The 26,065-nt window shown below is 37.7% G+C and overlaps 2 protein-coding genes across 2 annotated transcripts; one reads left to right on the forward strand and one right to left on the reverse strand.

The window, feature by feature from the left end:
* The first annotated feature begins 526 nt into the window (after window positions 1-526).
* mtmr10 (myotubularin related protein 10) lies at window positions 527-26,027 on the forward strand. Its single transcript, XM_028014708.1, has 16 exons — window positions 527-1,121; window positions 2,689-2,746; window positions 6,070-6,209; window positions 6,561-6,633; window positions 7,182-7,324; window positions 10,425-10,518; window positions 10,607-10,754; window positions 11,357-11,444; window positions 11,609-11,697; window positions 12,003-12,133; window positions 12,281-12,350; window positions 12,616-12,686; window positions 12,796-12,968; window positions 13,061-13,231; window positions 21,465-21,647; window positions 23,300-26,027. The coding sequence occupies exons 1-16, from the start codon at window positions 1,065-1,067 to the stop codon at window positions 23,903-23,905; spliced, it is 2,295 nt and encodes a 764-aa protein (XP_027870509.1). The 5' UTR covers window positions 527-1,064; the 3' UTR covers window positions 23,906-26,027.
* On the reverse strand, window positions 14,430-21,458 carry LOC114143015 (titin homolog). Its single transcript, XM_028014707.1, has one exon. It carries the CDS (start codon window positions 20,354-20,356, stop codon window positions 14,771-14,773), a length of 5,586 nt encoding a protein of 1,861 aa, XP_027870508.1. The 5' UTR covers window positions 20,357-21,458; the 3' UTR covers window positions 14,430-14,770.
* Window positions 26,028-26,065: the final 38 nt, after the last annotated feature.

Raw genomic sequence — 26,065 nt, forward strand, 5'->3', positions numbered from 1 at the left:
TAAATCAGTTCTGAAAGCAAAAGTGAATCCAACCTTTTGCAAGCAGCTACTACTTCACTGCCAAGCTGAATGTGTCATCATAATCCTGCAGTGAGGAAAGGGAGATGACTAAACTTGTGCAAAGCTTATGAAATCACAATTTATCAGGTGCTTGTAAGAGTCTAAAAATGTTATATTAGTTTGTCAGGAAAGGCAACAGATTTAAAATATGATTACTTCTTTTTTTTAGTCTTTTATTTATTTATTGTGGCACACAGAACATCAATGAAAATGCCAAACAGAAGTTAAGACCATGGGAAGACAGACAGGGAAAAAAGATCACAAGCATCCAAGGTAATCCCTCAGAGCCCGATGGGATTTGTAGTCCATGGGTGGTGTACTACATAACTAGTCAAATACTCGCTGTTTTCTCTCGACAGTGACGCGCAGGCTAGTATGTACAGTACATTTGTACTCGTTGACATAAAGTTAGCTCTTAATTCAGGCAGCGTGTGAGCGCCGTCCTCTGCTAACCTGACAGAAAGTTGATATCGGAAAGTCTCGGCGGAGAGCAGCGCTGGAGCCCGGAAGCAGGGCGGGACCTTCTGCTCTTCATAAACATGGCCGTCAAGCCCTTCGCAGCGTCAGGTACTGCGTTGGCTGAATAGTTGGACTTTAAGGAAGTAACTGGCGGGGGTCTTATGCAGTAACAGGTGTAAAGAAAATGTAGGCCATTAAGCGTCGCATTAATCTATTCTAGCGGTCATATATCTGCGTGGAAGCGATACTGACAAACTTCATTTAGTAGTTTGCGCTAGCTTAGCTATAGGAGCTAGCGCCGCCGTCTGAACCGTAACTTCTGTCAACTTTTTCCAGCCAGCCAGAAACTGTCTGCTTATCGACATGGAGGGGTGTCGTCGTTCACCCGGAAAGGCTCGATGAATATTTCACACTCGGACGGCTTGGATTAAGTCAGCGACGGGGCTGAGCGAAACTTTCCTGGATTTATTTGTTTCCATTGCTGGCAGGACCAGAGCACTTGTTCGTTTTCTGCTTGAAGACCAGTAACACTGCGGAAATAAACAATGTTTTCTGGCAAGCCCATGAAAGCAACCTTCAAGTGTTACCTTCCTCCTGCGCAGGTATTTTTTTTTAGTATTTTATCAGAGATTGCGAAAGGGTACATTTTGCATGCATGCATAATATTACTGTCATTTAAGTCAATCTAAAACTACTTCAATCTAAACCTCTCCTGCTGTTTGCAGTTGGTTGCAGTATTGGAAAGTAACTTCTTACTTTCCCTAAAGTAGCTTCCCGTTTTTGTGCTTTGACTTGTACATTTTGAAATGGAAACTTCTTTATTTTGTTCGTGGGCTTGAAAACTTTCTATAGAAGTGAAAAGTCGACATTCAGCAAAGTTGAAGTCACAGTTAGTTGCTAATATGTTTTTTTTTTTTTCAACAAAAAGTTGATGACAGGTTCCCATTCATTTATTTTTTTATTTCATTAAAATAAACCACGCCATCCAAATTCTTGCTGAAAATACAGAATTTCTTCCTCATTCATTAAATTATTCAAAAACAATTATAAATGCATGGACCATTACTTTGGGGGAAGGTTTTGTGCTTAATAAAACTTTATGCTTTGATGGAGAAATGCGGCCATTCCTGGCATTCCTTTATTTTTATGACGATTTCAAAACTCCGCAAGCACATTCTTCTTTGTTTATGTTTATGGTTTTTAGGAGATAATAGCGGATAAGGGCTCAAAGAAAACCAGAAATCAATATCAGTCAAGAAAAGTCCAGGCGGTTCATTTGTATTTTTAAGAGCTTATTGAAGAGTTACTTCTTGTTTTAAATTACTTTTATTTTATTTTTATTTTAGTTAGGCATAGAATATTTTAAAAATATCACTAGAAATAGGTAACTTTTGAGTTATTACCCAGTTGATAGAAACAAATACATCCATATTGTTCCAATACTATTGATGTCAGGTGACAGTCGTAGATCTTCGGTTGCTAAATTAATCTGTTTTATATTAATTTCCTGACCTTTGCGGTTTTGAGAAAAATAAAAAACTTCACTATGTTCGTTTTATATTGTGTGTATTCCAGAAACCCTTGAGTGAATGAAGGCTGTAATTAGTCTTGTTTTGTAAACTGGTGCAATGTTTTTCCTCAGACAGCTTGGTCAAAGGGTTTGTTTACAGACGCCGAGGAGCAGCCCAAACAAAAAGTGTTTGTCTGGGAAAGGACAAGACACGTGTTTCACTTTCTTGATCATTTTTCATACTGTCATATTTTAGAAAGCTAGTAACATCCATAAAGTCTCTGTGTTTAAAAAGCACATTTTAACTCCCTTACTGGATTTTAAACAAATATATAAAAAAAATCTCATCTCTTTATTTTTTTTCCCATTAATTTTGGATATTTAAAATGCTGCTGCATGAACAATGCGAGGGGAAAAAAGAGCATCTGTAGCTGAATGTAATAAATCCATGGTAGTTGTGTGTTATGAGTCTCACTTTAAGTATTGTAAGCTGAACTGAACCCAAGTACATCTAAATTATTTCAACTTTCCGGACCAAGTTCAATTTCATTTTTATGTTTAATACATTTTGACATTAATTGTGATGCTGTGTGACATAGTAAAGAAGTATCAAGCCATCATGTTTCTAACCCTGATGTTCTTCTCTGTATTTTCCACAGAATGACGTGAAGAACAATATTGAACCACCTGTAAAGTTGGAGCCCAAGTTCCTCCCAGGTTAGTTTGTCTTCTATGTTTTGAAGAACTGAACCATATTTCAGCCAATCAGTTTAGATTTTCAACAAGGAAGTGAAGTGTATCAATGTCTTAATTAAAGATGGCCTTTATCTGTGCTGTCTACAACTTCTCTTTGCTTAGGCTCACCAGCAAGCATGACGCATGCTTTTTTTTTTTGGTGTTTTTGATTTAGTGGTAAAAAGTTATAACTTATAATGAATAATCAGGATATTCATTCGTGAGGTCTGATCAGATATGGTTAATCTTAAAAGCCGTTTGTGCTTGGTTTGGGTAACAATTAACTTTTGTCTAAAATACATTTCAAGGTGAAAGCAAGCAACCTTGTAAACACCTTGCAAAACATTTTCCTTGCCAGTAGGTTCCTTCTATGAAAAATCCCACCAGTGATTTTTTATTTTTTTTACATTTTTTTTTTTTTTTTTATCTTCAGCTATATCAATTTTAACATACCCATTTCTGTCTTCACTTATTTGATGTAGCACTCGTATTCCAATGGTATGTGATAAATATCCTCTTTCTCAAACGTACTTCCTTAAACTTGCATCAGCAGCACAAATTATTTTTCTTTTCTCTTAGTTGCCCTCTGAAAAGCAATACTTGTGACAAAAATTGACAGATGAAATCTGATATTATAAACCGATTCATTATTTTGACTCATTTTCTTACTGGCAGCTTTAATCTGCAGGGCCTAATTAGTAGTACAAACCACATAACTTGCTGCAGAGAAGTTTTGAAAGGCATGAGGTGTGGCTACCATGTGCACAACTCAAAAGTAGTTATTCCAGTTTACACAAAAGCTTTTTACTTGAAGTGGCTTAAAAGGATTAGGTGGCCTTTAACTGTAATAAAGTGAGTCACACTATTAAACAGGAGTGTAATGCTGAGCGTAATGATTTCTTCTCTTAAACATACCTAATGTTTTCACTAGATAAATAATCTTCTTTTTCATAAAATATCTGCTGCTTATGAATTGCAGTTAAAACAGATGCACTGTCTTAAGACTCAAAGTTTTTTTAGTGATCGATTTAGTTAATTTTTGGATATGAGGTTGTAGTGCTGGGTTCTTTCTGTGTATGGTTGTTTGTCCTGTTCTCTCTGAGTTGACCTGTAATGATCTCATAACCTGTCTGGTGTGTATTCTGACTCGTTCCCAGTGCAAGATGAAAAACAGATTACAAAGCGATTACATCATTATCTGCGTCCCAAAAAATAGTTTATAAGGATAGTGCATCTGAGTGTTGTCTTTAAAGAAAGCAGTCAAATTTTTTTTTTCAATATTTTGGCATTTATCAAATTAAAATCAACTTAATTTGCCTAACTGATGGGATTTTAACTGGATGTAATTTTGTACTTTACATTTTTGAAATATTCTTTAGTCACATTTTGCATATAACAATGTATTCGGTTGTCAGACCACATTAGTTTGTATTCGCCTGATACTCTGAAGGTGTTTGCACAAAATGGGCTTTGTTTTTGTGTCGCCCGAGTTTGCAGGCAAGCCAACAGGTTTTATTCTCAGCTTCTTCATATTTTTTTTTTTTTTTTTACTGCATGGTTTTGTTTGGCTCCTTTGAAGTGGTGTTAGTGACTCCACCCAGTTCCCCCAAGCCCGAAGTGTTTACTGGTCATGTGATGGACGTAGATCGTGTTGCTCTTTTACGATTTGTGTTATAATAAATGTGAAAAGGCACACGGGGTTTATAGTACAAAGACCCATAACGGCTAAAAGACTGATTCAGCAGGGAAGGGTGGAAACCATCCGGCTCATATGTGGACATATTTTTGATGCTGCATGTGTTATTTGACCTTTGACTTCTGTTTTTGGTATATATGACTCTTTTTTTTTAACCACAATATTCAAGATATATATATAAGATATATCTACGAATAACCCTTTTTTTTCTTGGTTGCATGTTTGCATTTTACTCATGTGAAGAAAATGCATAGTGAAGTTATTGAAGATATTATTTTCCTGCATTCTTAGATTTGAGGCAATGTCACGTTCTAGGGGAGTAAAAGTCTGCTGCACTAGTTGAGCTTGTTTGTGATGAGCTTTTTATACAGAAGTTTGTGAAAACCTGTTGAAAGTTCACACAGTAGTTTTCATAAACTGAAATCAGATAATCCAGGGTGAACTACTTTTATTTGCTTTGTCAGAGTGAAGTCTGTGCTTAATCTAAGAAGCAGATGTGTAACTTGTGTTGGATTTGATTTGACAGAAAACAGAGCAGAGGTGGCAGCATCACAAAGATTGTTAGCTATAACAAGCCAATTGGCTAAAGTCTTGCTTTAATCTATAGTTTTATGTAGATTTTCTTTTGAGGAAATTCATGTCACTACGTCAGTTTTTGCAAAGAACTTAAAGAAATATAATAAAATCAACTTAAAGAAATGCAACTGTTCTTAATTTTCACATAACGTTTCTACTAGATATCTGAAGTGCAATAGGTTCGATAAAAGCAAATTCTCCATTCTAGATACATTTTACCGAAAATTGTTCTGTTTTTAAAACTGCATATCTGAATATTTGTCAGGTCATATATCACTGTTAAAATGAAGCATTTGCTTTTTGGGAGTTTAATGTTTTTACTCCTGGAGATGAATTTCCCTCTTTATTTAGCAAATATCTAGTTTTGAGTTTGGTTAATAATGTAAAATATTTAGGTCATTTTCTGAGGAGTGATCCCTGAGATGATGATGATGTGAAGCGATAGTGTTGTAAGTTGTACATGTAATCTAATATGTTGGCATGGAAATTTAGCATGTATGGATGAAGTTAAAAAGTCACTTTTTGCACCTCGTTTTTTAAGGCTCACCTGTGATAACGCTATACTGAAGAAAGGGCAGGTAGCCTGTCAGGACGCTTTTATAATCCTCCTCAGATTTCCACGTTGGACATCTGCAAGTCAATGTTTGTCATGAGTAACATACCGACTTTTCATGCTTTGCTGAAGAATTTCACGAATAAATTTATGTGCTGCTTGGATTTATCAAACAACTTAATAATGAGAGCTCTGACAACTGCTACACATAGCGATGTTAGTTACTTCTAGCTTTTGTAAAACATTGGAATAATTGTTTGTCTGCTTTGTCATGCCTCCTTTTACTTGATGATTTATTTTATATTTATGGCATGGACTACTTTCTGTCTCGAAACAGATTTTCTTCTTCTTTCTTCGTCTTTGTCGTGTACTTGTTTTTGTTTATTCTTGAACGCTCCATAATTTGCTGGATTAAATCGTAGCTTCAAACTGTATTTAAATTTTGGTGGGTTTTTTTGTCTTTCGTCATGTTTTTCTCAGGAGAAATAATCGTAAATGAGGTGAATTTTGTGAGGAAGTGCATCGTCGGCACCGACAGCAGCCAGAGTGACCTCTGGGGGAGGTTGATATGCACCAACTTTAAGGTTTCTTTTATTCCTCAAGAACCTCCACCTAAGCAGGTATTTGTTCAGACTTTTTTTTTTTGTGGCCATTAAGTTTTGTTTATATATGAAAAGTCTTGCAGCATTTTTAGGAGTGCTGCAGTCGAATGTTGATCTTGACTTACTTTTTATGTCTGATGTATATTTTTAGCCCTTGTAAGCACGGCCTTATTTATACATCAAGCTCATTTAGAAAAGAGGAAGAAATACTTCCTTTTTGGTGATGGCACAAGAAGTGAGAGCTGACTTCATTTCCATGTATGCGACAGATTGTTGGCCTGAGACAAAATGGAGCCTGAACATAATTCAACAACACAGCAAGCGGTATTTAAGTGTGTGCATATTTTAATTGTGCTGTTTTCACTGTAGAAATCCCAGTTGTCCCACCTCCTACTTGGACAGCAAGACATCTCCCTCACCTGCCTTGATCAAGTAGTAACAGGTACAACAGAAAGTACAGATGCATGTTCTCTTTCCTTATTTATTATCTAAAATAACCTTTTAAAAAACCCTCCTCAACTAGAGAGTGAAAAATTGGAGTAAAAGGGTCCATCTTGTTTTTCATTATTGCGTGGGCGTCTTAGTTTACTGGTGTCGGCTGTTGTTTTCCCTGGTCAGCAATCTGATATGATGTCAGGGTGAATGCAGTGTTCAGTTGCACTGCAGCCTGGCTTACGTTTCTGTATGTACGGCATTGATGCAGTTTGCTGACGCTGCAAAGGCAAACGACCAGAAAACGGTTTGTTGAGTTACAGTGAGACAGATTTTCATTTACTCAGCTTGTTTTTCAACCGTTTTACATGAGCACGTGACATCAGATTTAAAAACTGAACAAATTCAAGCATTTGTAACCAGTGACCCTACATTTGTAAGACTCTATACATAAAAACTTTCTGTTTATGCCTTAAAACATCCTGCAAGTCATGCTGATGTTCATACTCTTGATAGTGCTTCGTTCTGTTGAATACTTCTTCTCTCTCTCTCTTTCAGTTAATGATACAAGGGGGAAGAAGAAAGTGTTGGGCTCCAACCAAAAGCTGAAGTTCAACCCAATGGAGCTTATTCTGTACTGCAAAGACTTGCGTGTAATACGATTCTGCTTCGACGAGGCTGGGCCTGAGAGTGCCAAAAAAGTGAGTGAAATTGAGTTTTACTTCAGTCTCTGTGACAAAGTTGCTTCTACAACTAGGTGACTAGATGTATTTGAATCATCTAAACTGGTCTGTGGAGAGGAAATTTTATTAAAATACAAAAAATCTTTTTTGCAATCAGAACATATGGAAGCCAATACAGGTAATATTTGTTCTAACATTTTTAAGTAATATAAATGCCACTCGTGCATTAAAACATAAATACATCATCAGCAGGGTTTGGCTCCTTATTCTCTTCTCTAGAATACAAACTTTCAGGATAAAGATCTTCATCATATGTACAGGAGAAAGGTGTCGCTTTGCTTTCTGTTTTTAAAGATGGTTTAATATTTAACAGGAGGTGCAACCTGAACACCAAAACCACAGGACTGCTTAATAAAACCATGCATTTAAGCAACACTTTTCTTTTGCATTAAAAGATAACAAAAAATTTGATGACAAAAATTCTATACGAAACAGTTAAAACCATATATTTTTATACTCTTCAAAAATACTTTTCTTTTTTCCCTTACAGTCTGACGTCAAATCAGATTAAAGTTTTCCTGGTTTAGGTTAATAGGATTAAAAAAAACATTTGATTTAGTACATTTGTGCACATTTCACATCAAAAAGCATTTTTCTATGCAATACGAACACGTCTTGATAAACGATACGATGGCTTGTAGAACTGAATAATATAATTAAAACATGATTTATGATAATGTTGCTCAATGTTGCAATGATGATATAACATACCTGAAATAACAACAGTTCTACTGTCTTCTTACTTTGACTTAATTTTAAACATAGATTTCAGCTAGTGAGTAGTTTATTCAGCTTCTGAACTAAAGCAAAATGCTCTGTTTTCATTTCAACAGCTTGGTTTTATTTACAAAGTTGCATCTGGCTACATCTACTGTTTTGGAAAGGAAATCCCTTGTAGTTTCTTAATGACTTGACCAAAACATCTTGATTTCCTCTCAAAAAATGTGACAAAATACATCGCAGACATGCAGAGGCTGAATGCATGGACCTTACTGTATATAATTATCTAATATTTATATGTAATTTTAGTATTGCCTAGTCATTTTATGATGAGGGTAAATTTCTTCTTTATTCTGCAACCCCAATGACTAGATGTGTATAAATACATGAACAGATAAGTGTGGAACTTTTAGGCATCTGGATTTTGTACTAAAACATGATTAAGACTGGTAGAAGTCTAAAATTATTTTCATCCGATAGCTCAGAGGACTGCTTTAGTTTGTTTTTTTTCCACTATTGTTTTAATGTAAATTGTGATTTATAATGTTTTAATACATCAGTGGGTCTAAATTTAATTTGGAATCAGCAACGTAAAAAGTTGTTCAATCATCTGAGCGTTTTCAAATTGTTTGGCTTACTAAGACCTCTGGCTTTCTTTCATTATTAAGACAGAAGCAGGCAGAGATCATGAAAACTGACTGAAAAGAGGGCAAGTTAGGCTGAATTAATGTCTAGGATGTGTAGAAAGATGTTTAGTGTGTAAATAATCTGTTAAATACTCAAGTCTTGCTTTTGACTCCTGTTTAAGATTAACAAAAATAAACTAGTCAAAAAATAAGTAGCTTTTCCTTTACCGGCAGTGTATGATGATTATCTTTTTCTCAATCAAGTTTTTGTTCCTCTTGTCTTTTTCGTTATTTCGTTCTGCTGACAAAGATTCTCCTTTCAGCTGATTTCAGCTTTTGAACTCTGCATATGCACAGTCAGTCTCTATCAGTGTAACCATCAGTGTCACTGTGTACTACAACAACGTCACCCAAATCTGTTCTTACAGCTGTGTCACATTCCATGTGAGTGGAAGTGACTGATTTTGCAGGATGTGTGTTCATTAGCTAAACAACAAAGGGACATTGAGAACAATGCTCACTCAGGGTGAAGGAAGTAGAATTTGATCCTGATAGTTGGAGGAACTGGCAGTGCGAGCCAGCCTCATCTCCAACAGAGTGAAGCGCCAAACAGATGTTTGTTTTCTCCACATCAGTTCTCAGTTTTGGGGATGAATTCAGGCTGCTGTGATGCAATACATGCAGCAGTTCCCATCCTAAAAATCTGCAAAATAACTTTTTAAAGAGGAGGAAGAGTTTATTTAAGAAACAAAAATTCAAATGAACTCAAACGTTAAGAAAAAAAACAAACATGTTTTTTCTATGGAGTTGTAGTGAAAGTTTGAGTTGCAGAAAAATTTGGTCATTTGAATTTACTGTATAATGCCTCCAGCTTCTTACTTTGGAGCTTCCTCACAAAACCAGTGGATTATACAGTACATTTCCTTACATTTATTTAAATAGCCACATGTCTGTTGTCATCTGGGAGTAATTTTACCTCAGGTATTGGAGCAGCATATACCTACGCCACGGCTGACAAATTGTGGGGTTACTGCTTTGAACAGAGAGGCACAACTTGCTATTTAAACGTCACTTGTTGCCAAACACGCAGTTGTTAGCGGTAGCTTTACGACAGTATAAAACAGAGAAATGTTTCCTTTAGCGTTGGGCACTAACACAGAATATGTCTGCCCTCTCTTACTGTTTGGGTTTATTGATGGACACCCCGTCTGTGTAATTACAGACGAGACCCAGTTCTTTTTTTTTAACCCTTTGACATAGCTCCTTTTTTTCCCTCCCATAGGAAATTACAAAGCAGGGAGCTGCCTTTTCTCTATAGACACACACACACACACACCTACACACAAACACACACACAGTCTTTCTGTGTCCTCTCGTGTTATTCACAACTTTACTACTGAATAGACGGCTTTGTTAGACTCCGGTAGAACCTCTTTCTATGGCTCTGCTGGAGTCTAACAAAGCTCTGCTCAGGCCTGTGAACCCAAAGCTGTGTCTTACACCCAGACTTTTGCTTTTTTTAGGGTTTATTTATGGCTCTGTTTCTATGAATAAAGCATTTTCCTCCGAGTTCTTTGTAGTTAGAATGAGCCTGGCTTTTGGATCTGAGCTGAAGTCGTCTTTAAAAATAATAATTAAACTGTTCTATAGTGCTACTGCTGTGCAGTGCTGCTTTAAGTCGCTGAAGGTATTTTTAACTTTTCTGAATATAGGTTTGCCTTGCCATTGCCCATTATTCACATCCAGCTGATCTTCACCTGCTGTTTGGCTTTGAATATCAAGGACTAAGATATCACCAATCTAAAGGTAACAATAAAGAAATATTACCTGATAGATTCCTTTTTTAAGTTTGCATTATTTTTACAGAACTAAATGCCTGTTTTTTTATTTTCAGGGGACCTTGTCAATGGCTCCAACCCAAATGGAGGAATACAGACGCCAATGTTTGACCGCCCCTCTGACTGGGATCGAGAGATTAAGAGAACCGGGGCTTCGGAGTGGCGGGTTTGCTCCATCAATGAGAAATATGCCATCTCTGAAAGGTTTTCAGATCATGTTTTATTTGTTATGTAAAAAATATCTAACCCTCTTGCAGATGACTTAAGATGGGCAACTATTTTTTTTAAGGTTCTTTCCACAGATCAATTTAACTTGCATTTCTAGGTTGTTTAGAAAGCGTCACATTGAACTAATTCAGCTGACATTGATCATTTTATTTTATATAAAGTCCAAATTAAACAGCTGAGAGATGTACACACCTCCATTATCTCAGAAAAGAACCAATGTTGAAAATACTAAGCTTTAAACAATAGTTTTGAATCGTTTTTAACTCACTATTTAAAATGCTAGAAGGTTGTTTAGAGGATAAAGAGTGTAAAAGGTTCTTGTTGTGTGGTGGAAAATTATGCCCCTTGTTTTGAATTCCTCATCCTTGGTATAAAACTCATGTGTTGTCTCTGCCTGGCAGAGGTTTTCATCCAGACCTGCTTCATTATTGATTGTCCTATAAGCTCTCTGTATTGTGGACAATATATGAGTAAACCTGATTGAGTGATTTCACCTGACAATGTTTGGTAAAATTGTTTTTTCTACAACATTTGTTTTCTGAAGATGTTTTACTTTAGTTTTCTCTTAACTCCTTCAGTCTTCCAGAGTACATTGTGGTCCCAGTGTCTTTGACAGATCAGGAACTAAAGCAATTATCATCATCGTTTAATGATGGCCGTGTCCCTGTAAGTAAAATCTGATGTCTTTACTGATTATGCGCTCTTTTACAAGCTCAAACTATTAGTAAAGCTTTAATTCTGTTCATTTAATTCAAATTAGTTCCTGCTAATACAAAATTTCATGTAGTTTATAATACGTTTTTTTTTCTTCTTATTTTTCTTCTTTGCAGCTGTGGTGCTGGAATCACAGGAATGGGAGTGCTCTTGTCCGCATGGCGGGTCAAACAGAACCGCTGGCTCAGCGGAAAACTGAACTGAAGTAATACAAATCTATCTGCTTCTTTTACTTGGTTACGGTCAATATTAGAGTTTATGAGCGCTAAAGACATTTTTATAGATACCAGAGTACGTCTTTTATTTCTTGTCTAACCTCCACCATATGCTTATTTGCAAACTTTTGAGACATTTGACTTGATAGTTATTAACTGGAAAATGGCACTCGTCATGTAGAGTGGTTGTGTTTATCTGAGATGTTAAACCACTCTAGGTGCTAAATTGTTGTGCAATTTAGTGTTAGAACCGTATCCTGACAATTTAACTTATTGTCTGTCTTGTTATTTATAGGATCTTCACGGCGATCACTAAAAGCCATCCGCAGCGCCGAGAAGTAACCTTTACAGATCTGGACAGGAATCTTCCCAACATCCAGGAGATCCAGAGTGCCTTCGTTAAAGCCAGACAGACCTGCACTTTAGGTAAACTGTCTACTGACGACATAAGTAGCTTGACATTAGTCTGACGTAACCCATTGATGATGATGATGATGATGATGATAAATCAGAAATAAATATCTGTTCACTGGAAGATTGTGCAGAGTTTGGAGATTTGTTTTCTTTGTGCAGATCCTTTTGAGGAATCAGAGGAAAGATGGCTTTCATCCATTGAAAATTCACGATGGCTGGAGTATGTCAGGTACGCAAACAAGCCAACGTCACTTCAAACTGGGATTTTTATCATTACAAAATTATTCACAGAAAAATAGCTAATGGTAAGAAACAATTAATTCTACCTTTATTACGCTGCATTTGAGCTTTCTTAGTGGTTAAAAGTGAAAGAGAAAAGAATGTGAATTTTATATAAAAGTCTAAAGCTCATATTTCTAGACCATTTATTTAGAAATGTTTTTTTCTTTTGTATTTGTATTTATTTTTGCTGTTTCTGTTTTTCTCGGGGCCAGAATGTTTTTAAAAGTCTCAGCTGAGATGGTCTACAACTTGAATGGGAAGAATGTCTCTGTCGTCCTTCTTGGTAATTCTCATTCATCAGTAATGGATACACAATTTTTGTACATTTTATGCGAGTAATGAGTTGCCTTTGAATATGTTTTAATTATTGTTTTGTTTTTATTCTTGTGCAGAGGAAGAAGACAGAGACCTGAACTGCGTGGTGTCCTCATTGGTGCAGCTCATGTTGGATCCTCACTATCGCAGCCTGAATGGATTTCAGAGTTTGGTGCAGAAGGAGTGGGTGATGGCCGGCCATCGCTTCCTGGACAGATGCAACCATCTGAAGAAGAATGACAATAAGGAGGTACACCTTTCAATTTAAAATGCTGCAGTCATGAACATGTTCAGATATTCTTGGTTCTTCTCACTGTTTTATTTCCCTTCTCTTGGTCACAGTCTCCATTGTTCACCTTGTTCCTGGACTGCGTGTGGCAGCTGACCAATCAGTACCCGGCAGCATTTGAGTTCACAGAGGCCTACCTGACTGTCCTGAGTGACAGCATGTGGATCCCTCTCTTCAGTACTTTCCTCTTCAATTCTTCTAAACAGTGTACTCAGCTCTTACAGGTGAGAAATTTTACATTTACTGAACGTTTGTTGGCCTTCATGGATGCATTCACAGGCATCGGCATGCAACAGTAATGCTGTTTTAATAAGTATTTTAAATGTAAAATATAATGGAAATGAGAATGTATTTGATGTTAAATTACATTCAATCTAAAATGTTATTTCTGTATATGTTTTGAATCCTTTTTCAAAACTAACCAGCCTTAAGACGTGTTCATTTATCCAATGATGCAGTGATACACAAGAAGTTAAATAATGATTAGCTTGTGTCCATCAAAGTAAGCCCACATAATGAAGGTCAGATATTATCTCTGTACCTTAGTTTAATTTAACCTTTTCATGTATAATTTATGATCCTTTGTCAAGATGTTTTTTCAAAAGGGTTTTTGATTTTCTTAAGGCATAAAGAAGGTAGGGAAAAAAAATAGCAAAAAAAATTTTTTTCCAGGTGATGAGATGTAATTTTCTCAAAATACAAAGTTTTTATTTGGAAAGTACTGTATATAGATGTAGATATGTGGACATGTACATATATATCTATATCTATTTACATATAGAGAGAGATCTATATATCTATATAGATATATATCTATACTATATATGTATAAATATATGAGAGATTTATATACAGTACAGACCAAAGCTTTGGACACACCTTCTCATTGAATTCAATGAGAAGGTGTGTCCAAATCTTTGGTCTGAACTGTATGTATAGAGAGACATATCTCTCTACTCTCTATACATAGACATATATTTATCTATACATATAATATACATATATCTACATATCTATCTATCGATCGATTGATAGATATAGACATCTATATACATGTCTACATATCTACATCTATATATCTACATCTCTCTATAAATAGAGAGGGGTAGATTTATAGATATTTAGATTGATATCATTTGTAGATATATATAGATTTATATATATTTATAGACAGAGAGACAGATATATATATATAGAGAGAGAGAGAGAGAGAGAGAGAGAGAGAGAGAGAGAGAGAGAGAGAGAGAGAGAGAGAGAGAGAGAGAGAGAGAGAGAGAGAGAGAGAGAGAGAAATTTAGATATAGATATCTATCTTATCTATCTTTATCTATTTATATAGATAAATTTAGATTTAGATATTTATATCTTGCCCAGAAAGATAAATAGTTTTAAAAAATTTTCCCTATAGGTTTAGACTTCTAATAGGCTCTTTCTGTTGCACGTTGTTTAAATTTTTTTTCCCCAAATCTCCCTTTAATTAATAAATGTGGTTGTCTTATTTTCTGTTTAGAATTAGAAATAAAAATCTTACACTGGATGAACATGAGTACTGATGTTGTTGAACGTGGGGGAAGCCGGAGCACCCGGAGTGAACCCACACCTACACGGGGAGACGTTTCCCACCGTGCAGTCCTGGCTTTTTAATATTAAAATGTCCAATTAACAACAACAGTAGCTCTTTTTCCAATTACCGCCAATCACCCAACCCACACGTGGCCCCACCTCCCTTTTAAATCTAATATACTAGAGACATAAAGTGATGTCTATGCTGGATGAACTTTACATCTGTCTTTGAACTTGCACAGAGATGTTGGAGATAAAGCCTTTTTGAGACGCTTCCACAGTGAAATCTTTTTTCTGGGGCTCTCTTCTTGTTCAGCGATATCGTTCTGTTCAGCTGACTCTTCTGCTGCTTGAGTGTCTAATTCCTGAGATGTTGTTTGGATTACATCTTCTTTTGCTGTAACCTTTATCTGTGGATTGGATGTTCTCTGTTTTTCCATTAGACCACTGTCCCCTTCTGTGGAAACTATGGGAACCTTACCTGATACATCTTCTGAAACTTTGCAAGGATTTGTCTGTATTTGCTCAAAAGCCATCTGGGGGATCTCTGGTATTATTTCAAAATCAATTTTTGGTGTCTTAATGTTTTGGACTGTCTCTGTTGGGTTTATAATGTTTTCCAGTTCAGGTTTCATTGCCATCTTTCTCTTTTTCTTACATTTAGATTTAGCCAATGGCCCTTTCTCATCTGGCTGGTCCAAAATTTGTTGTGTTTCAGGGATCGTTTCGTCTTCAGTCGCCTGCTGCAGTTTGCCAATGACTGTTTCATTCCTATGAATTTCTGTTATGATGGTAGCTGTCTGATCCCCAACTATTTTCTGTATTGAAACTTGTTCTGTGTTTTCTCCAGAAATGCTTTCATTACTGACAGCTTTCAATTCAGAATCAGCTTTCATTGCTAACTTTCTCTTGTTCTTACGTTTTGATTTCTTTGATGACCTTTTCTTCACTTCATTATCCCCATTTTGTTGTGTTTTGGAGATGATTAGCTCTTCTGAGATTTGCTGGGGTCTAGAGATAACTGTTTCAATCATATCAATGTAATTTATGATGGCAGCTGTCTGATCCCCAACAGTTTCTGCTATAGAAACTTCTTCTTGTTCAATGTTTTTTCCAGAAATGTTTTCTTTATTGAGGGTCTCCAGCTCAGAGGCAGCCTTTCTCTTGTTCTTACGTTTAGATTTCTTTATTGGCTTTTTCTCATCATGATGGTCCCCATTTTGTTGGGTCTCAGAGACTGTTGCTTCTTTGATCGCCTGCTCAAGTTTACCAATGACTGTTTCAATCATATGAATCTCATTTTTGATTATAGCTTTCCGATCCCCAACCGTTCCTGGTATAGAAACTTCTAGTTGTTCACTGCTTTCTCCAGATACTTTGTCAGTGTTGAGGGTCTCCGGCTCAGAGGCTGCTTTTATTGCTGCCTTTCTCTTGTTCTTACGGTTAAATTTCTTTGATGGCTTTTTCTCATCTTGCTGGTCAAAGTTTTTTTGTGCTGTGGAGACTGATTCTTCTTCAGTAATCTGCTGTGGTTTACCAGTCACCGTTTCATTTCTATGAATCTCTATTACAATGGTAGCTGTCTGATCCCCAACTATTTCTGGTATCGAAACTTCTTGTTCACTTTTTTCTCCAGAAATGTTTTCATTACTGATAGCTTTCAATTCAGAGGCTGCTCTCATTGCTGACTTTCTCTTGTTCTTATGGTTAGATTTCTTTGATGGCTTTTTCTCTTCTTGCTGGTTCCCATTTTGTTGGGTCTCAGAGACCATTTCTTTTTCAGTGATCTGCTGTACTTTAGAGATCACTGTTTCTTTTGTATGAATCTCGTTTTTAATGGTGCCTGTCTGATCCTCAACTGTTTCTGGTATAGAAACTTCTAGTTGTTCATTGTTTTCTCCAGATACTTTATCATTATTGAGGGTCTCCAGCTCAGAGGCTGCTCTCATTGTTGACTTTCTCTTGTTCTTACGGTTAGATTTCTTTGATGGCTTTTTCTCATCTTGATGGTCCCCATTTTGTTGCATTTTAGAGACCGTCTCTTCTTTGATCGCCTCCTGTGGTTTCCCAATTTCATTTGCGTGAATATCATTTTTGCTGGTAGCTGTCTGATCCCCAATTACTTCTGGTACTGAAATGTCTTGTTTTTCACTGTTTGCTCCAGAAACCTTTTCATTACCGAGGGCCTCCTGTTCAGAGGCAGCTTTCATTGCCGACTCTCTCCTGCTCTTACCTGCAGATCTTTTGAATAGCTTGGTCTGCCGATCCTGATTCCCATTCAGTTGTGTTTCAGAGGCCTGTTTTCTTAGCAATAAAAAGAGCTCAGTTTGTGTTGAAATTGTTTGATAATCTGGTTTGAATTGACATCTGGTTTCCAACACATCCATCTCAGTTTGCGTTGAAATCGTGTGACGGACTGGTTTTAATTGATAGCTGTTTTCTTGTACATCCATCTCCGTTTGTATTGAAGCAGATTGATAACTGACTGTTTTCTGCTTTGGGCTGTCTTGGTAATCTGTCTGGGTTTGAACAGAAACTATTGAATTGTTGCTTTGTTTTCTTTCTGAGAGTCTTTTCCTCATCAGATCTTTCTGCTGTTTAAGTTTAGCATTTAGTTTCTGATTTATATCGAACATCTCCTCAAGCTGTTTCATTAAATATTTCTGTACTTCGATATTTTCCAATTCAGACTCCTTAGATTTGACAAGACACTTGCACTTTGCCTGACTTGTGTTTTCAGAAGAGTGGGGCAAATTCTGAATTTCAGGTAAACACTCTAGTTGAACATTTTCTGCTGTTAGATTATTAAGAACCTCAGTTAAACTCTCTGTTTGGATGTTGTCCTTGGGCTTAACCGTAGATGGATATTTCTCCCCTTTTTGATCGAGTGTCTCCTGCGGATTGAAGATGGATTCCTTTTTGGTGGCTATCTGTGTTGTAGAAATCACTGTCTTCTTGGAATAACTTTCCTTTTTCAAGGAAGCTGCTTCATCATGCTCCGGTGCTGGCATTGAAACATTTTGTTTTTCAATATTCTCAGCAAAAAAACTTACATCTATGCGAGGTTCTGACTTGGGGAGCATCTTCCAAAATGTCTTATTTTCGGTGCTGGGCAAAGCTGCCTGATCATTTTGTTTTTCCGGCAGAGGACCATTATTGATGTCATTGTTTTCAGTAAAAAATGCAAGGTCTATGCAAGCATCTGATTCTGGGAAAGATTTCCATAACAGTGGAGTCTTCTTGATGCGCTTTGTCTTCAATGTTTGTTTTTCCTCTTTTTGATCCACTGTCTCCTGTGATTTGGAGATGGATTTCTTTTCGCCGACCAGCTGTGTTGTAGAAATCACAGGTTCCTCTCCGCAAATCTCCTTCTTTAAGGAATCTTCCTGATCACCTTCTTCTTTAGGCAGAGAAGTGTCCTGCTTTATAACATTTTCAGCACCAGACTTAGAGGGTTGTTCCTTCTCTGGAATCTCCTGCAGTACGGGGATCGATTCCTGTTTGGTATCCAGAGTAACATCTTCCATTCCAGTACTTTCAGCTGAAATCTTTAGATCAGCAGGGGCATGTTTCTCCAACCAGATATGAAATGGTATCATTTTCTTCCGGTTGCGCCTTGTCATTGGTGGCTGTTGCTTAGACTTAGAGGGCTGTTCCTTCTCTGCTATATCTATTGTCTCCTGCACGCCAGCGGTGGACTCTTCTTCACTGACCAGTGAATTGTTCTGCTTTTCAGTATTTCCTGCAGAAATCGCCTGGTCAATGGGGACGTGTTCCTCCGACCAGGTTTTAAATGGTACCTGGCTCTTCTCATTGGACTCACTCTCTGGTGTCGGTCTGTCCTCTTCTTGATCCACTGTCTCCTGTGATTTGGGGATGGATTTCTTTTCGCCGACCAACTGTGTTGTAGAAATCACAGGTTCCTCTTCGCAAATCTCCTTCTTTAAGGAATCTTCCTGATCACCTTCTTCTTTAGGCAGAGAAGTGTCCTGCTTTATAACATTTTCAGCACCCGACCTAGAGGGTTGTTCCTTCTCTGGAATCTCCTTCAGTACGGGGATCGATTCCTGTTTGGTATCCAGTGAAACCTCTTCCATTCCAGTACTTTCAGCTGAAATCTTTAGATCAGCAGAGGCATGTTTCTCCAACCAGATATGAAATGGTATCATTTTCTTCCGGTTGCGCCTTGTCCTTGGTGGCTGTTCCTTAGACTTAGAGGGCTGTTCCTTCTCTGCTATATCTATTGTCTCCTGCACTCCAGCGGTGGACTCTTCTTCACTGACCAGTGAATTGTTCTGCTTTTCAATATTTCCTGCAGAAATCGCCTGGTCAATGGGGACGTGTTCCTCCGACCAGGTTTTAAATGGTACCTGGCTCTTCTCATTGGACTCACTCTCTGGTGTCGGTCTGTCCTCTTCTTGATCCACTGTCTCCTGTGATTTGTAGATGGATTTCTTTTCGCCGACCAGCTGTGTTGTAGAAATCACAGGTTCCTCTTCGCAAATCTCCTTCTTTAAGGAATCTTCCTGATCACCTTCTTCTTTAGGCAGAGAAGTGTCCTGCTTTATAACATTTTCAGCACCAGACCTAGAGGGTTGTTCCTTCTCTGGAATCTCCTGCAGTACGGATTCCTGTTTGGTATCCAGTGAAACCTCTTCCATTCCAGTACTTTCAGCTGGAATCTTTAGATCAGCAGGGGCATGTTTCTCCAACCAGATATGAAATGGTATCATTTTCTTCCTGTTGCGCCTTGTCCTTGGTGGCTGTTCCTTAGACTTAGAGGGCTGTTCCTTCTCTGCTATATCTATTGTCTCCTGCACGCCAGCGGTGGACTCTTCTTCACTGACCAGTGAATCGTTCTGCTTTTCAGTATTTCCTGCAGAAATCGCCTGGTCAATGGGGACGTGTTCCTCCGACCAGGTTTTAAATGGTACCTGGCTCTTCTCATTGGACTCACTCTCTGGTGTCGGTCTGTCCTCTTCTTGATCCACTGTCTCCTGTGATTTGGGGATGGATTTCTTTTCGCCGACCAACTGTGTTGTAGAAATCACAGGTTCCTCTTCGCAAATCTCCTTCTTTAAGGAATCTTCCTGATCACCTTCTTCTTTAGGCAGAGAAGTGTCCTGCTTTATAACATTTTCAGCACCAGACCTAGAGGGTTGTTCCTTCTCTGGAATCTCCTTCAGTACGGGGATCGATTCCTGTTTGGTATCCAGTGAAACCTCTTCCATTCCAGTACTTTCAGCTGAAATCTTTAGATCAGCAGGGGCATGTTTCTCCAACCAGATATGAAATGGTATCATTTTCTTCCTGTTGCGCCTTGTCCTTGGTGGCTGTTCCTTAGACTTAGAGGGCTGTTCCTTCTCTGCTATATCTATTGTCTCCTGCACTCCAGCGGTGGACTCTTCTTCACTGACCAGTGAATTGTTCTGCTTTTCAATATTTCCTGCAGAAATCGCCTGGTCAATGGGGACGTGTTCCTCCGACCAGGTTTTAAATGGTACCTGGCTCTTCTCATTGGACTCACTCTCTGGTGTCGGTCTGTCCCCTTTTTGATCTACTGTCTCCTGTGCTTTGGCGATGGATTCATTTTCGATCACCACTGAAGCGTCCTGCTGTTTGATATTTTCAGCAGAAGTCTTTAGCTCCTCAGGTGCGTACAGCTCCAACCAGACTGCAAATGACACCTTCTTCTTCTTACGCTTGGGTGGCTTGGGTGGCTGTAATTCCCTCTCGACAATGTTGTTGGATGCAACCTCTTCGACTCTAGGCTGGTTGGACTCCATTATAACCTTTGCTTGTTTCAGCTAAAATCACTTCTCTATAAACTCAGTAAAGATTTCACGTTAAACTTGATGTCAATCTCCAAAGAAATGTGCACCAAGCAAAGCTGAAAATCTTACTGCGAACTGCTAAATAAATTCTCAAGAGAAACGTATCAACAACGGCTGCTAAACGGCTGTGATGAAAGTAGATCGATGTGACAAGCTTATATAATCGCTGGTGATGTCAGAATTCTGCCTTTGGAGTTATATTGTGATGTCACAGTTTCCTTTGATATTCAGAGTGGGCTTGTCTGATGGATTTTTTATTAACACGGCGGACTGCAGAAAGAGTCAGAGGGCTTTTAAACTGTCACTGGTTGCCATAGTTACCCCCCATGAACTTGTTGTTTTGACATTGGTTAGCATGTTGTCAGCGTAGCTAGCCTAGGTTACTACAACTGTTTAAAATTGAGTGATAAAATAAGTTATGCTACCAAATTGACATTAGGAAACGGGATACTGTATTTTCCTGCTTTTTTCTTGGTCCAATAGTGACACTTAGTAGTCAACGTATGCTTTTATTTTGAAAAACGGCATATTTTTTATTCGTGTGTTTTGTGACATGCTGCACTTCCTGTTTGGGTCTAGCTGGGGGGGTTTTTCTGAGAGAAACTGTTGTTTTATTTTGAAGAACTTGGAGGCTTGTACCTATTTGCTTAGTTAAATCCAGGTGGCGACTTTGTTTTTGGCCAGGCAGTGTACATCAGTAGTATTGGTCTTTAGGGGTTACTTGATGCCACAATATTTTTTTTTTACCTGCAAGAGTCGTCTACAGTGGAAGGAGGGACTGGATATTCCTGAGTTGCTTTTTTGTCTGTCTGTCATATTGGATTTATCAAAAATTTTCTTTAACTTGCATTGGATGGCCAGTAGTTGATAGTGTATTGTATGATGCTCTAGTGTCCATTTCAGTGATCTGGGTGCATTTATAACATAAAAATCCACAAGAAACACAAGAAAGTGGCTTTTAGATAGCTGTCCACTGCAGTGACCCCTATGCATGTGAGGGTTAATTATTTTAGTTCATATTGTGTACAACACACATGGTAATGCTTTGTTTCCTTTGCAGGACTTTGCGAAGAGCAAAGCCATCCCTCCAGGAGAAAACCATGCAGCGTTCTTCCCTCCTGTGTGGAAGTGGTCACAGCAGTTCTCCACCAAAGATCAAACCCTCTTTAATAACCCCATGTATGTTGGGAAAGGAGCTGCCTGTGTTCAGAACGGTGAGGTGAAAACCTTCCAACGCGCAAAGGTAAGCAGGGGGCTGCTGCTAGTGTAACCTTTGGGTAAACCAATTAAGAGTTGGTGTAAATGCACTGAGATTGACTTTTTGTGAAGCACATTCAGAGAGTAAGCAAAACAAATGGGTAAACAGCCATGTATGCACCCGAGTTTCTTCCATGTTAGGGACAGGCTCACAATTACTTGCACTTGTTAGCAAATCATCTAAATGTGCATGAAGGATCTTTTTATTTCTTCCTCATTTAATTTTTGCAGAGACTCTGAAGAAAACACTTATTCAAGCATGATGAAAGCTCTGTTTATCTTGTTGATCCAAGGCTGAGATTCATAGATTTCTCTGTCTCCAACACATAAAGAGTCAGCGTTATTGAAATGTGACACAAGAGGGTAAAATGTGGAGTTTTGGGAAAGTGAACTGTGTGTGTGTTGACAGCTGTAACGCAGAGCTATTTATTCCCTTTCTTTGCATGTCATGTGATGTCTGTGTGTTCTGTGCTACGCCTTTTTTTGCTTCATTAATTCACTAGTTTTATAATCTGCTGATGTCAACATAGCTTTAGATATTTTAATTTAATCTGATATATATGTGAACTCTTCCTGGTGAGGTAATTGGATTAAGTGAATATGATCCTCCTTGCGCATCAACACAAAGTCCGATAGAAAACTAGTGCTGCAAATTAATCAAGCAACCTGTTTGAGCTGCTCCACAAGCTTTCACATCGTTAAGATATTCTGTAATAACCGAACCCCGCCCTGAAGCCAAGGCCTTTCCAGTTGTCTTTTGGTTATGCTCCGATGAATCTAAGCTGTTAAAATGGCTCAGAAGCAGCGAAAACAGAACAACAGAGTCAGTCCTGATGTTCTGGATGAACTTTACAGTTTCTAAGATGTAAAAATTATCCACTTTATCTACAGATTATTTTACTTTTCTTTTGCATCGTCCATGTTTTTTTTTGTTGTTGTAATTTTCCTTCAAGAAATTTAGATTTTGAATTTTTCATAGGTATAATTTTTGGTTTTGTCTAAATTGTGTGCACTTTGAGTTTTTCTGTGTTCTGTGCAATACCGTGACTTTAAAACTTATTCAATCATTCTTTTCTATTTATTTAGCCCAATCAGCTAAAAAAAAGTGACATTATATTTGATTCAGTTTATCATGACGTTAAGTCTGTCGCAATAAGTAATAACCAATTAATTACATGATTAAAATGAGCTTGATAATATTTATTCTTAAGGACAATTTTGCTTTTGGAGATGTCCTAATAATTTTATTTAGTTTTGTTTGCAAGTGGCTTTTTGTTTTTGTGCTGGTAAATGCAAAAACAAAAGGAAGAAAATAAAAAGGTGGCAAGTGGTTTGCAATAAATACCATTTCCAGTGTTAAGTTTCTTACACAAATTTGCTCAGCTGGAGCACCATTATCAGTAATTCTTGAAAATGGTCTCAAAACCACAATATTATCATTTGTCTTAATTACTGGGACAATTTATTGTCTAGCTAAATTAATTACTGCGACAGTCCTACATGAAGGACCTTAAATTAAAGTTAGAGCAAGTCTTCTATTGTGTGACATTAGAACTTTTTTTGACTAAGAAATTTTAAATAATCTTGGGATCTTCTACCGTTTGACCTAAATCTATTCCCATGTTCTTTCTCCAACAGAAAGCTTTCAGTTCTACTATGCGAATATCAAGCACATCACAGCGTAACGGCGTAAAGAGCGAGGAGGAGACGCTGCCGCGGCGGGGCTCTCTGGGGCTGAAGGCCGAATTCTCCCCTGTGAAAGACGAAAGCCCATCAGAGCGATTCTTCAGGGACTGGTTTTCTCGCCCTGCAGACCAGCAGGGAGTCCTGATCCCCTACGTCCTGCCCTCACACGTGGTTCTCTGGAAGTTGTTCTTCCTTCGCTGGGTTCCTGAAGCCTGCATCCCACACGGAGGCCCCGCCACCGTCTACCACAAGGTTTCCCAACTGGTTGATGAAATTGAGACGCTGCAGAACAAGCTCAGGCAGTACAAAGGTCCCAGTCCACACAGCACCCCCGTCCCAAGCCCAGGCGGACCCCCTTCTGCCCAACGGAGGATGTATTTCAAGGCCAGTTCTCCAGATGACCCCCCAACTTCACCCAACGTCCTTAACTCATCTTTTCCTTTCAACCCTGTGGGAAACCTGTGCCGGCGAGGCGTTCCAGGGACTCCGATTAGCAAATTTCTGAATGGAGCGAAGACCTGGCTCTCTACAGAGACTCTCGCTAACGACACTTTCTAACGGATTTTTGTAACAACGGATCACATTACTTTCCATGACCTTTTACTAAACTGTCCATACGTGTGCTGCTGACGAGTTAAAAATAACCCTTGACTGTTTCTAAATTTACAGACCTACAGTTACTAGAATTTGCACCATTGATGCTGCTTTAAAGCTGAGGTTATTTGTTTGGGGATTAAGTCATTGACTCTTAGAGGAATAAATTAGGATCCTTTTGGATGCATCCTTCTTATTAGCCAGTACTTTTTCTGCAAAGTGGAAAAAAACAAGCATTTGTATAATATGCATAGGTTTTTCTTGAGCCTTTTAGTCCAGCAAAAATAAATTTACTTTCTCATATCCTTCTATACCATAACTCTGACTAAACTTTTGAGATTTTATTTCATAATATACCTTTACCACAGAATTTAAAGTTCCTCCTCCAGGCCTTCCATATTATTTGCTGTGGATTTTTAAGGCTTAAACATCTTAAAGTAGATTTGTAACTGTGCTTTTCTTAATAGGAAAACAGATGTGTGAAGTGAGGGAATACTCATTTTTAATGCAGCAGCAGTGATGCAATTCTATGGTCATAGATTCTAATGTTCCTGCCTGTTTTACTTTATTAAAGGCATAGAAAATCTGTCACAGTTGACAAGAAATCAGCCCAGTGGTTAAAACAGAAACTATTTAAATGTAATTGGATCTTGAAGCGATTTGCTGTAATGATTTTTAATAGATCTTTTGCAACCAATGGTATGGGATCAGGGCCTGACTTTGAACATGTTCAGACGTTGTTTGTGTACGTTGTGGGAACAAAAATTTGTGGTAGATATTTCCTCTTCTGCTTTGCAGGGGGGTTTACTAAGCTGTTTTGTTTTTCTCTTTAGATGCCTTCTGGTAAAGGCACTGAGAGGAAACCCGGTGAGGGCAGCTGAACGAGTGAACAAATGATAGAAAAGGGACCAATTTTTTGAGTCAGATCAGTTTCCGGTTTAATGAACTGGGTAAAGTCGCAGAGCCATTGACTATGGCATTTTCAAGGCGTCTCATTGACATGATCTGAGCTAACATGTCTTAATAAAAATGCAAAGTTCCTCCAGAATTTGACATTCCCAGCACACGAAATTCATTGTGCAACTACAGCAAAAGTCTAAAAGAATTAAATGCTTGTTTAGTTCAACAGAAAATATATTCCTGAACATGCTTTGATCATTATCTGTAAAACAATTGAAAACCAGAAACGAAAGTCCGTTCTATTCTCACAAATGATAAAACTCACATTCTGTGATTTCCTTCTTGCTTTAGACTGTATACTCTTAGCATTATTTCTCTTTATTAGCTGTGGATCAACAACACTTTGGAGACTCGCCTGTAGACATAGTTTAGTCTTTATAATGAGAAACCAGCACTGTCTAAAATGTCAAAGGAAATGGTATTTATTGCAAACCACTTGCCACCTTTTTATTTTCTTCCAAAAGTGCATTAATACTGCATAACTAGATTAACTGATGACATACAGCAATCTCTTCATTCTTCAGCAATAACTAGTTCAGGTGTTTCCTATAATGTTTTATATAAGTGCAAACCTGCTCTCCCAAATGCAATTATTGCACTTTTTCCTCCCCCAGAATATAGAATGGAGTATTATAAGGCAACTGTTGAATATAATTTTGGCAAATATTATAAATACTGTATATTTGAAATGTTTGTGTTCATTCTGATTAATGGTACTAAATAACTCTTTATTCTTGATTTAGTCTTTATATTTCAAGGAGATGTATTTATATGCAGTTTTTCCACTAATTTACATTGTTGCACTCTGCTGTAATCGTATGATGAAGCAACACATTGTTTCAGACCGATGATCAGCAGATGAATTTATTCACTTATGCAAATGTTCTCAAAGAGGGACACGGTTACTTCTGCACACCCTTTGTGCCTTTTATGAGGAAGACTGACTGTTCTTTGTAACTATATTCTTACTCTGTTGAGCTAATTTTGTTTCTAATACTTGTGACTTTGCAGAGCTGTAAATGTACTAGAGTTCAGGGGGTTTGCACTGAAGCTGTTTTTGCTAACGAAACATGTAGCTCAATTATGTATACCAGCAGCAAATAATTATACTAGTTTTCAAATGGAATGGTGGTCTTGTTTTTATTTTATTGAGCTCTTATAAAA

The sequence above is a fragment of the Xiphophorus couchianus genome, chromosome 4 (assembly GCF_001444195.1).
Source record: "Xiphophorus couchianus chromosome 4, X_couchianus-1.0, whole genome shotgun sequence".
NCBI classification, from domain to species: domain Eukaryota; kingdom Metazoa; phylum Chordata; class Actinopteri; order Cyprinodontiformes; family Poeciliidae; genus Xiphophorus; species Xiphophorus couchianus.

Bases quoted from the DNA above. Each gene is read 5' to 3' on its own strand.
- mtmr10 (XM_028014708.1), top strand. From the start codon at position 1,065: ATGTTTTCTGGCAAGCCCATGAAAGCAACCTTCAAGTGTTACCTTCCT. The intron at 10,755-11,356 runs GTTTTCAGATCA...TAACTCCTTCAG, and splicing joins AAATATGCCATCTCTGAAAG to TCTTCCAGAGTACATTGTGG. The intron at 12,687-12,795 runs GTAATTCTCATT...ATTCTTGTGCAG, and splicing joins TGTCTCTGTCGTCCTTCTTG to AGGAAGAAGACAGAGACCTG.
- LOC114143015 (XM_028014707.1), bottom strand. From the start codon at position 20,356: ATGGAGTCCAACCAGCCTAGAGTCGAAGAGGTTGCATCCAACAACATT.